This window comes from Xenopus laevis, chromosome 3S (genome assembly GCF_017654675.1).
Source record: "Xenopus laevis strain J_2021 chromosome 3S, Xenopus_laevis_v10.1, whole genome shotgun sequence".
Taxonomy (NCBI): Eukaryota; Metazoa; Chordata; class Amphibia; order Anura; family Pipidae; genus Xenopus; species Xenopus laevis.
Genome location: NC_054376.1, coordinates 121,812,284 through 121,824,907, shown reverse-complemented (window position 1 = coordinate 121,824,907; position 12,624 = coordinate 121,812,284). Strand labels below are relative to the sequence as shown.

The window sequence follows — 12,624 nt, the reverse complement described above, 5'->3', positions numbered from 1 at the left end:
AAAAGAGACATACATTCAATAATACAATTACAAACAGTTGTAAAATAAAAGGGAAAACATGGAAAACCTATACTTAACTTCAAAGATATAGAATTCCTGGTCCTGGAGGCAAGGGGAAACAAACGGGATAACTTCCAGTCGCAATTGGTCCTCCAAAGTAAATTCAAAATTTAGTCAGAAGAGCTGACTATTTATTAGTGATTTCAGGGCATCAGGTAACTGCACATTCCCCCCCTCCCTCAGGAATGTAAGGGGGCGTGGCCTAGCAGGACACAGATTGAGTTTTTATGACCTCCTGTGAGTAGGAACTGGACCAAGAATATAATGACCATAACTCTCCATTGGAACATAGGAGAGAGATGATATTATATTCATTGGTTATTAATTCTCTCAGGGATTCCATAGATACTAAACATCAATACTGTGTGACCTGCCCCTGCCCAGATATCCATATCTAATACACAGAGTACCAAACCTAGTCATGTTTGGACTCGTTGGAAAGATGAAATTGCCTTGAACCCATCATCAGTTTTTTATACTGTTGGTACAACAGGTCTGGGTTCTGTAAGGATAAATATATTGGAGTATACATTATATGTAACCTTTACTTCACCTTTGAGGGTCTTGAGGGTTCTCACTCCTTGGGCTTCCCCCTCCCCATGGAATGGCTCTTATCAGCCAGGGCTTACAGAAGGGCATTACAGCTCTGACCCCTCTGACCATAGTGAAAAGAGGCCTGTTGTGTGTCTGATTTAGATGTTGCCAGAAATATTTCTCATGATACCTTGGCCTGTTTTAGTAACTATTACAGGCCTGTATCATGACAGTTACCAATGATCATCTACTGGCAAAGTCTAAAGGACACTATTCCATACTCATCCTTCTAGGTCTCTCTGCAGCCTCTGACATAGTTGACCACACACTCCTCCCAGACATTCTATACTCAGCTGACTCTTTCATGGTTTACATCTTATCTGTCTGATGTCCATATCTTAGTTCAGAATCAACTAAAATAATGATTCAGTCTCTCATCATCTCCCACCTTGATTACTGCAACTTACTCCTAATAGGTATTCAAACAAGTCACCTTTCACAACTCCAATCTGTTCTAAATGCGGCCGCTAGACTCATTCATCTATCTCACCGCTCAACATCAGCTGCTCCTATATGTATGTCCCTTCACTGGCTCCCAATCTCCTCTAGAATCAAATTCAAATTACTAACACACACATTCAAGGCCCTTAATAATGAAGCCCCTCCCAATATTTCATTTCTAATCTCCAAATACTCTCCTTCACACAACTTTGCTCTGCTTCTGATCTTCGCCTCGCTTCTCCTCTCATCATGCCCATTCTCATCTACAAGACTTCTCTCAGGCTTCTGCTTTTCTCTGGAACTCTCTGCCTCGAGCTGTCAGACTTTCTCCTTCTTTCCAAACTTTCAAGCGCTCCTTAAAGACCCATCTGTTTAAAGAAGATTATTCAATGTACCTTAATTAATCAATCATTGCCGTATCATAAATCACAAAATTGTTTCTAAAATCCTAATGTCTCAATTGTACCCTAACCTTTAGTTTGTAAACTCTAATTTGTAGGGCCCTCTAATCCTATTGTACTCTGTAACCCTTCTTTGTTATCCACCATTTATTCCCTGTTTGTTATAATAAAGGTAAAGCACTGCATATCTTGTCGGCGCTATATAAATAAATGATGATGATGATGAAGTAATACTCACATTTCTTTCATTTTTTTATTTTTTTTTCTCCAGAAGATGAAGCCAAACCCCAAAACTTACGTTGCATACACCTTTCTGGACAAGTGCTATGTGCCTGGGAGGTGAGGGTGGAAGTAGCTGATGTTGTGTCCTTCAAACTATTCTACAAGGAGACTGAGTCTAACAAGTATGTTGGGGTCTACAGAGGATGTACAGTAGTTGCTGACTGCTCAGTGTATTTGGATTAACATTACAAAATGGTGGGCTAGTAGGGACATTCTTCTTTATATAACAGACAATTTTTATATCTAATGAGATATAGTGTGAAAAATGGATGTGTATGTAAAAGAAAGTCAATGATTTGCTGAAGTACAAAGTGGCTCTGGGTTCAAAGAACCCAGCGGGTCGTGCTACACAGTTTGAGGAAACACTGACATAAACTATGGCATACTTACTTACTGAAGAAAAAGGATCAAGAGGGAACCAGGGACAGCCCAAATATCTTTCTGTAGACATTGCCTGTCCTGAGCATCAAAGGGGATCTAAGCCCTCCATAAACCTCTTTCTCTGGGCCTTCTAGCTCCCAAAAACGAAAAAAGATCTAAAAAATGTAATTGAAAATGCAGTTGGATTCACCAATGAGAATGCAGTTGACCAAAAACCCAATGTTGCAAAGTTACAGATGAGAACTGAACAAAGAAAAACACACAGATCAGGTGTCAGATCTCATTGAAGGATCCATCTTCAATTTAATGAGGCTGATAGTCCTGTAAACATGGGGGAAGCTTCACAAAGCATTATTCTTGCTGTAGTAAAGCTCCCAGCTTTACCTTTGTTAATGTGTGTTGGCAGTATGTTAGTCTTTTTAATCCAGCAATAATTGATTAATGTGGGGTTGAGGTTTAGATCCCCTGTAGATGCAGTAAATAAACCTTTAAAAATGGGCACTAACTTCTGTGTTGTGTTTGACAGGGATAAAAAATGTAGCCACACATGCCAGATGGAGGTCCCCAATGTTCCGTACATCTCCTGTCGCTGCAGCATTAAGACAGAGAATTTTAATCCAGCCAGCTGGCAAATAAGTGTAAAACCAGAAAAAGAAGTCAAAACGATAATAGCCTGTGATAATGGTTAGTATCTATCATTTCATCTTTGTCAGGGGAGAAACATCTGAAATCCCATTTATTTTGAGTCTAATTTCCTTAATTTGTCCCTGTCAAGTGTCTGCTGTCTCAGCACTCTGGATAAGGTAACTGAATCTGGTTTTCCTCTTCCAGTTCGTTATGGACCACCCATTAACCTTTCCATTCATGAAAAAGAGCAAGGGCAGCTCTACCAAGCCAGATGGAGCACTGAGACAATAAGCAATTCCTTGACACTGCGCTATCAGATTTGCTACTGGAGAGAAGGTCAATTTCGCAAAAATAAGGTCAGTGCTTTTGTACAATGATTAGAGAATCTTTCTCTATATTGCCGCTTATTTGAGACCGTGGCCTCTCCACCAAATATCTCACTGAGGCCTGGTCAGATATTTATTGGGAAAATAGGACTGAACTGGGCCCTTATATATCCATAGCAGCCAATATTACCATTTTCTGGTTTTTATGAGATCACTTCTCCTATAGGAGGCAGAGAAGTGACTGGCATTTTGGTTGTGGAAAGTTGTGCTCACCACTCATTTTTAAACTATTAAACAGGGGTGCAATGAGGCTGTGACCACAAAATTCGTACAGCAATTAAACTAATCTGGTACTTAACGGAATCCACAGGACCAAAAAAATAAAGTAAAAATAATATTTATTTGTAGAATTTGAAACTCACTCCATGGAGTCCATGACTAAGTGCCTGTAGGGCACAAAATGCATGAGGGTCTATGGAGATGTATGAATTTAAATTCTACAAAAAAATATTATTTTGACTTTTTTCGCCCTGTGGATTCCTTTGAGTGCCGGATAGCCCCATTTGTTTCATTTGCCTTATTTCGGATTGCCGCTTCTTGGCTGGTGCACCTGGGCCTCTTGTCATATTTGGGGATTTATGTAAATTGGCACTCTGTAGCACCTTTTCCCTTCTTTCTTGTCACAAAATTCATTCAGACAAATACAAGAAGTCCTCTGCACTCCCATTATCAATATATTAAGGACATTGAAATTGACATTAGGTTGTGCGATTAGCTATGGTTCCATCTACAGAAGCCCATAAAGCGCCCCTGGGACAGGTGAAGCAGAGAGGGACATGACTGAGGTACGAGTAGGCCTACAGTGGGGGTTGAACACTTGGCATTATGCTGATTGTAGGAAATGTAAGCAGGGCTGAAGGGGTTAGGCTTAGGCCATAAATAGAGGGGTGAGAGGTGGGAAGCCAGTCTTACCTCGGGAACAGCAGGAGTAATAGTGTTTCCCTCCCGTCTGCCCGACAAGGAGGGTAAGGAGATAAGTCGCAGCTGTGGTGTAGTGGGGCTTCCCTAATGGGTAGCCGAAAGGGCGTTGTAGTGCTAAGGTGAGATTGACCTGAGCCTAGGGTTAGGCACAGCAGGCATGGAAGGAAGGAATGGAGGCTTAGCCTTAGGCTGGAGAACAGGGTTGGTTAACATGAATACTGTAAGTTTTTTACAAGTTATTGTGAAATGTTATATGCAGCCTTCAGTAGCCAGTATTTTACACATGTCAACACATTATTCATTTTGTTATATGCAGCCTTTAGCTAATGTTTTTATGCATGTTAACAGGTTACTCAATTTGGTGATAATAATAATGAGGTTTGTTTGGTGGATATTTTAACTAAGCTTAAAGGGATACTGTCATGGGAAAAACATTTTTTTTCAAAATGAATCGGTTAATAGTGCTGCTCCAGCTGAATTTTGCACTGAAATCCATTTCTCAAAAGAGCAAACGGCTATTTTTATATTCAATTTTGAAATCTGACATAGAGCTAGACATATTGTCAATTTCCCAGCTGCCCCAAGTCATGTGACTTGTGCTCTGATAAACTTCAATCACTCTTTACTGCTGTACTGCATGTTGGAGTGATATCACCCCCTCCCTTTTCCCCCCCAGCAGCCAAACAAAAGAACAATGGGAAGGTAACCAGATAGCAGCTCCCTAACACAAGCTGCCTGGTAGATCTAAGAACAACACTCAATAGTAAAAACCCATGTCCCACTGAGACACATTCAGTTACATTGAGAAGGAAAAACAGCAGCCTGCCAGAAAGCATTTCTCTCCTAAAGTGCAGGCACAAGTCACATGACCAGGGGCAGTTGGGAAATTGACAAAATGTCTAGCCCCATGTAAGATTTCAAAATTGAGTATAAAAAAATCTGTTTGCTCTTTTGAGAAATGGATTTCAGTGCAGAATTCTGCTGGAGTAGCACTATTAACTGATGTGTTTTGAAAAAAACATGTTTTCCGATGACAGTATCCCTTTAAATAAGGTTAAGAAATAAAACAAGCTGCGACCTTTTCACCCATAATTATTGTCTGAAGTATTTTTTTGGGAGTAGGAGGGTGTTGGGGCCGACATTGAGTCATACCTAAGTCATGGTTAGTATGAAGCATGACAGCAAAAAACTAACAAGCTTCATGTGCCAATCTCCATGGCAAGACTAAAGACAAAAATTAAGGTAGCTTGGCTGTGCTATACACACTTATCTTACATATTTGGGTAGTTCCATTCTCACTTACTGGTAAGATGAACTCAAGGTAATATTATGCAATGCAACATTAGAGCAATGCTTGACCTCATCATGTCATCATCTCTGCCACCAGACATTTCCTGACTGCCAGTATGAGCTAAAAGAAAAACCCATGAATGAAGACCGGGTTGTGGCGCTTCGCCTTGGTAATGAACTGGGGCCCTCAAGCAACTACAAAATAAAGGTTCGGATGGGCATCCTGAATTTGCAAGGGGAAAGTATGTGTCCTCGTGGACCATGGAGTGAGTGGAGCAAAACGGAAAATTGGAAAACCAAAACAGGTATTGAACTCATTGTATCTGTCAGCAAATAAACTCTCTCTACAGACTTTACCCCACTAGTAAATTGTCCCCTAGCTAATTGTCTAATAGTCCCTTAAAGCAATCCCTCTGCAATTTAATAGATATATTCCCTTGTTCAGAGTGATATTTTCTCTATTTACGGCTGCCCCTATTGTAGTGACACCATGGTGGCCATTGCAATTTTATATACTCTGATGCCACAGTACTTTTGCAAAATGAGTCTAACCGTGCCATCAAGAGAATTTGACACCGAAGGGCCCGATTTGTCAAATTTAACGTTTTTTTCATGATTCAAGAAAAAACCATATTTGAGAATATTCTTCAGAGCCTTAAATAGTCAATATGTATTAAAGAACAGCAAAAAAAAATTGCCACAAAAACTGTAAAAGCTGTAGAGGTTCAATATAAGTCAATGGGAATGGTCTCTAACAACTTTATTTTCCTAGTTTTCCTAGTTTATTTTGAGAAAATCTTTCAAATATATAGGCACCCAAGGGCTGCTCCCCAAAATTTGCCCCAATGTGTGCCTATATATAAATACGAGTTTTCAGTGAGTTTTCGGGTGCATCTACTAGTGATGGGCAAAATTACTGCCAGGCGCGAATTCGCGGCGAATTTGTGTGATTCGCCGCCAGCCAATAAATTCGAGAAACGCCCACGAAAATGTGCCCGTCAAAAAAACGGGCGCCGGCATCAAAAATGAGGCGCCGTTTCGCGAGTTTTTCGCCGTTTAGCGAATTTCGCGCAAAATTCGCGAATTTTTCAGCGAAGCAAAACTGCACAAATTCGTCCATCACTAGTATCTACAAGAGCAAATAATTATGGCCCTCAATTCTCTTCAGGCTGAGCCACACTATTCAGGAACCACTGCTTTAGCTGTATATTTTCCAAGGAGAGATTTTATTGCCCTTTTTAATCTGCAAAATCAGATTGTGCCATAATATCTCGAGTGAGTCTTCGCTGCTCTGATCCCAGCATTAATAAGCAAGATGTAGGCAAAATATGGCATTGCTCTTACTAATAAAAATCTTTTAGACAGGGTCATGACTGAGCGACACAGAATAAATTGCACTAAACAGTGAAGATAAAAACAAATTATTTCTTTTAATTCCACTTAAACTCTAATCCTTCTATCCTGCCAGAGAAAGTGCTATTAAATTTGCATGGTTCTCAGTGTGCATGATAGATGAAAAGATCAGTATTATCCACCAAGAACATAACAGCGTATAATATTCCAGAATTTAGCAATGAAAAACAACTTATTAGACAAGTAGTAATACCATAAAATGGGAAAATACAAAAGTTTGTATCTGCTCTTCTTGCACCTAAAATAAAATATGTCTTGGCAAAATCTGTCCAATTTCAAATAGGAAATGAATTTATTCTGCAATTCTGCAGAGAGCAATGTCCAAAACTATGGTCCTGTGTAAAAACTAAAACCATTGTTTTCTACGGAGCTGAACTGTTGTTTAAACCTCTGCCCCATTGCCCTTTTTCAACAATCTTTCACCAACTGTCTTTGACTTTCAAATCTTCTGCTACATTAGACAGAGTGAGGGTTGACTTATTTCACCAGCCATGGATGGATTTGTGGTGAAATTCCGCCTTTCTTTGCATCCGCAATTTTTTGCAGGAAACTGCAGCAAAAATTTGCCATGGACAATTTGTTACAAAAAAAAAGTTGCGCGGCAAAAAAATAAAATAAAAAATCCCATTGATTTTAATGCATTCAGACAAAAAAGTCGCCTTAAGAAAAAAACGCCCATTGACTTTAATACATTTGGAGCAAAAAAAATTGTTGCACACATCAACAAATTGTTGCGTGGAAATTTTTACTTGATGCCCATTGACTTCAATGCGTTTTGTGAATTCTTTGCAAATTCGCTCATCAATATGGATATATTGATGGTATCTACTGTATATATACAGTAGATGTTTGTGATTATGGTGCAGATACCAGGTTCTCTTAAAATGGATGTGGTCTAGATGGAGATGATTCATCAAACATAATCATCCAGCAGCCTGTAAGGTCCTAGTATTGGTAAAAAAACAGTGACCAGTTGTGATGAACCATAACAACGAGCCATACAGTAGGTAACTGGTCCCACACAGTGATCTACAAAAATATGGTACCTCAATGAACCCAATAAATCATTACAAAGTGTCTTGCCTATCATCCTGAGGGGTCTTCTAAGGTTCCTCTGAGAGGATATATACCCAAAAGGGTTGGATTATTATTCCATATAAAAGACATGAATATATAAAAGTACCTTCCTCTGTATACAGGTATGGGACCTATTAGCCAGAATGCTTGGGACCTGGGATTTTCCTGATAATAGATCTTTCCGTAATTTGGATCTTCATACCTTAAAGTGGACCTGTCACCCAGACACAAAAATCTGTATAATAAAAGTCCTTTTCAAATTAAACATGAAATCCTATTTCTATTTTTTATTAAAGCATTCTCCTAGCTGCTGTAAGCTCATTTAAAAATCTCAGCTGTCAATCAAATATTGTCTGCCCCTCCTCTATGCCCGTGGCATAGAGACGGGGCAGACAATTACTTTCACTTTCCATTCAGCACTTCCTACATGTCACTGCTCTCCTTATATTCCCCCCGTTCTTTTTACCATTTAATTGTGTAACCAGGACATGGGGATGGACATCAGGTCCCCCATTCTGGTGCACAAACAAGATTCTGAGATGATACAAGACTTGTCTTAATAACAGTGTCCACAAAATGGCTCCTGGCTGCTTGCTATCATTTTGAAATCCCAGACTGAAGGAAACAAGATTCAAATAATTTTTATGGTGTAATTAAAGTTCATTTTGCTTGACTAATCTGATAAAAAATGATTTTGAATAATTTTTTTGGGTGACGGGTCCCCTTTAAGTCTACTAGAAAATCATGTAAACCTTAAATAAACCCAATAGGCTGGTTTTGCTTCCAGTAAGGAGTTATTCAATCTTAATTGGGATCAAGTACAAGCTACTGTTTTATTATTACAGAGAAAAAGGAAATAATTTTTAAAAATTTGAATAAAATGGAGTCTATGGAAGATGGCCTTTCTGGATGACGATTTTCCAGATAACGGATGCCATGCGTGTATAAATACAGTCATCATAGAGATATATACATCGTCTTAGAATTGTTAATTCAGCTGTTATAAATAATGTTGAAATATGATGTAAGTATTTTTGTACTTAATATGCCTCACTAATTTATGTCACGCTGATTTTTGTTTCTAGCTCCTAATCACATGCCTCTGTACATAGTGATCCCGATATGCATCATCATCCTCATCGTCTTCTGTATTTATGGAAATAAATGTATGAGAAGGTGAGTGTGCTGTAGAGTATGGCTCCCACCATAAATACAGGTGAGGGGATTTCACTGTATACGGAAATGAATGCCCTCCTTCTTATAAGCTTCCGTACCTGTAACTGCCTTATCCGCAACCTGACCCGTCGACCACCATCAAACAGGAAGTGATGGTGTTGTAAACCGGAAGTGGCGTCATCAAAAATGGGCGGGGACAGAAACAAGTTTTGTAAAACTTTAAAAGGAGTAAAATATAGACAAGATTACATAAGATAAGAAATTTAGATGAGACCTGCAGAGTGCCCGCTTTTTTTGCGGGTAAACCGCGGGTACCCGACCTGCTGCAGGACTCTAGTTCCAATTGGTGGGTCCAAGTCTGTTTCCTCCACTAGTGACTGTGATCATTTAAGTAATATCAGTGATGCTATTGGGATAAGGACCTGTAGTGTTGGCCTGTACCTAGAAGCATACCCTATAGGCTGCAAACTCATGCATATTCTGATATATATAACCCAATCATATTTACAGGTATAAAAGTAAATGGGAAGAGCTGATTCCAGACCCCAGCAAGAGCAACCTTATTCTTAATTTTGAGCAGAAAAGGGTAAGTCAATAAATGAACACTAGGCTAAAATCACCTGACGATATCCATTTAGGATAAAGGGTTAGATACATACAAAAGCAAACTTTCCATGGAGTTGAATCATCAGTTCCTCTTCACGTGAGTAGGGTCAGTGTTGACCGTGTGTATCAATCTTTATTTTGATGGCACTTCCATACAACAATCTTATCACACGCACACACAGTGATCAGTTTGATCAGAACTAACTAATCTACCTTGCTGTTCTTGGAATGTGGGAGGAAGCAAATGCAAACACAAACTCCTAGCAGATATATATATAGCAATATACCCTGTTCTAGGCTGGGGGGCATTATAAAAACACATGATTGAGGTAAATAATGTCTGTTAACTACAAAATAAAATTATTTCTGACCTGGGAATAAGTTCATAACAATGACATCTTTGATTGTTGACTTGTTTACCTACAGAAGAAGTCCCAATTGAATTTAAACTGTCCTGATTACCGCGAATACGAGGAGCTGACAGATAGCTGCAGAATAAAGTGAGCAGAGTTCTGTGTTTATTTTTTTCTTCCCCTCCCCCCAATAGCATTCATAAGGATTCTAACTACTTCTCTTTTTTCTTTACTGTATTTAGTTTGCTTCCTCATATCCTTTTCATGCTAAATATTTGTAGGGTTATTGCAAAATTAAGAAACCTACAGTAAAGTGTGAGTGGACTTTATATCATCAGTATACAAAAAGAGAATAGTTACCTACCTGTGCTACTGGTGTTTCCCTGGCTAGGATGTTAATGGAATATGAAAGGGAAGGATTGCCCAAACATCTATTGTAACTTCTTTCTATGACATCATCACATTAATATAATCTTGTCCTAGCAAGTGGCATAAGAAATAATCAGCCCACTACATGTATAAAGTTAAACAGAATTGGCTTAACTATCCTGACTGTGATCCAGTGAGACAGAATCAGGTGTCTTGGTATTTGTGAGATCCCTTTAAAGGGATTCTGTTTTATTACATTGTTCACTCGACCATATAAAATTCCTAAACCAACAGGTGTGTTTTTTTAGTTGTAATATTGGTGTGTAGATGCCATCTTTTTGCCTGGTCATGTGCTTTCAGAAAGAGCCAGTGCTGCACTATGGAACTGCTTTCTGACTGGTTTCTCCTACTCAATGTAACTTGACTGGGGGCACCTGGTAAACTAACAACATGTCTAGCCCATGTCAGATTTCAAAATTAAATATAACAAATCTGTTTGCTCCTTTGAAAAATGGATTTCAGTGCAGAAGTCTGCTGGAGCAGCACTATTAACTGATGCATTTTATTTAAAAAAAAAACTTGTTTTCCCACTACAGTATCCCTTTAAGGGCAAGAATAAAAATAGGCTATGTTTTACTATAGAGAAGCAATAATTTGTCATTTGGGCAATGTAGTCGCCTCAACCATCAGCTTTCATTTTTTTTCTTTCTGCTTTTCATGTGACTCTTCATGGTTAGTGACCCCATTGATATGATACCCGAGAAAGAGAAGCGTCTTTCAACCTTGAGTCACAGCAATCTCATCTACTGGAATCCTCCTGAGGTTCCAAACGAAGAAGATAAATATAATGAGACAACCATCACAATAGCTTCGGGATACCAGCCATTTGAAGAACTGGTTCATGTATCACAAAGTAAAGTCTATTCAGAAGACCACTTTGCACCATTTAAATGGGATGATAAGGAACATAAGGAACAACAAAGTCAGTTTGTACCAATTGATTTTAATGGTCCATATATTTTCTATCCTTAATTTAGAAGGAGTTTGTACCTGTGGATTTAATGGTTTTATAGACAAACGCTTGCAAGAACCATCAGCCATTTGCGTAATGCCCCCACCAGTTAAAGCTTTTCTCCCTATTCACATTTTGGTACTTCATTGCATGTTATGGACTTGGACTATGCCATGAACTTTATAAAAAGTAAGGAGCGTTCATTGCAGCATTAAGGTGGATATACATTAAGACATAAGAAATTGCTCTATTGAGGCAATATTTGTATCCTCTTTCTTGTTTGTATATAAAAGATAGGAATGTATTATTATTCCCTTGTTGCTTTGTTTGCAATAGTTTCTATGAAGCTGTTCACGTAGCCTTGTCTCCACTGTTCTCTGGATGGCAGGCCACAGCCTTTTTCTGCACCTCCAATAGCCCTTCAAAATTATGATAATCCCATAGGTAAATAGTCAGCAGGGGTATGACCTGCTAGAGGAGGGGGGATGGTGAGATTTCAATCAATTTTCGGAAGTCAAATGTGGCTGTTAATAGGAAACTCTAGGTACACCGTCAACAGACACATCTCCAGTGTGTTCTGCGCCTGTATAAACAGATACCCTTAACAGTACAGAGAGACAGCATAAAGCTTTACCAACATAGGTATTCCCCTTTACTAGGCACAATTATACAGGAATATAAACTACCACCGGCCTGTACAAAGAGATTATTTTAAACTATCCGAGTACAAGTAAATAGTGACTTATACAATATGTATTTCTAGCCTGTATAGCAAATAAAGTTCTGTCTTGAATAAAAAAGGGCATTAACTCAAGGGATGAAAACATAATTATGTCTCTTTATAGGTCCCTGGTGAGGTCTCATCTGGAGTATGGGGGCAGTTTTGGACTCCAGTCCTTAAGAGGGATATAAATGAGCTGGAGAGAGTGCAGAGACTAAGTGCAACTAAACTGGTTAGAGGGAGGGAAGAGTTAAATTATGAGGGGAGACTGTCAAGGTTGGGGTTGTTTTCTCTGGAAAAAAAGGTGCTTGGGAGAGGACATGATTAGACTTTACAAGTACATTAGAGAACATTATAGACGAATAGCAGGAGACCTTTTTATCCATAAAGTGGATCACCGTACCAGAGGCCACCCCTTTAGACTAGAAGAAAAGAACTTTCATTTGAAGCAACGTAGGGGGTTCTTCACAGTCAGGACAGTGAGGTTGTGGAATGCACTGCCGGGTGATGTTGT

The 12,624-nt window shown here is 39.0% G+C and overlaps 1 protein-coding gene across 3 annotated transcripts in view; it reads left to right on the top strand.

Moving 5' to 3' along the window:
- Positions 1-12,203, top strand: part of LOC108713328 (cytokine receptor common subunit beta) — a 65,325-nt gene extending 53,122 nt beyond the window's left edge. For 2 of the 3 annotated variants that reach the window (XM_041588854.1, XM_018256271.2), the window contains exons 7-14: positions 1,768-1,900; positions 2,686-2,843; positions 2,991-3,142; positions 5,481-5,688; positions 8,959-9,049; positions 9,560-9,635; positions 10,082-10,155; positions 11,115-12,203. In XM_041588854.1, coding sequence (XP_041444788.1) covers positions 1,768-1,900; positions 2,686-2,843; positions 2,991-3,142; positions 5,481-5,688; positions 8,959-9,049; positions 9,560-9,635; positions 10,082-10,155; positions 11,115-11,409 — 1,187 coding nt within the window. In that variant the 3' untranslated portion in view covers positions 11,410-12,203. The remainder of the gene's footprint in view (positions 1-1,767; positions 1,901-2,685; positions 2,844-2,990; positions 3,143-5,480; positions 5,689-8,958; positions 9,050-9,559; positions 9,636-10,081; positions 10,156-11,114) is intronic. The other variant, XM_041588855.1, reaches the window with a different exon arrangement.
- The last annotated feature ends 421 nt before the right edge of the window (positions 12,204-12,624 follow it).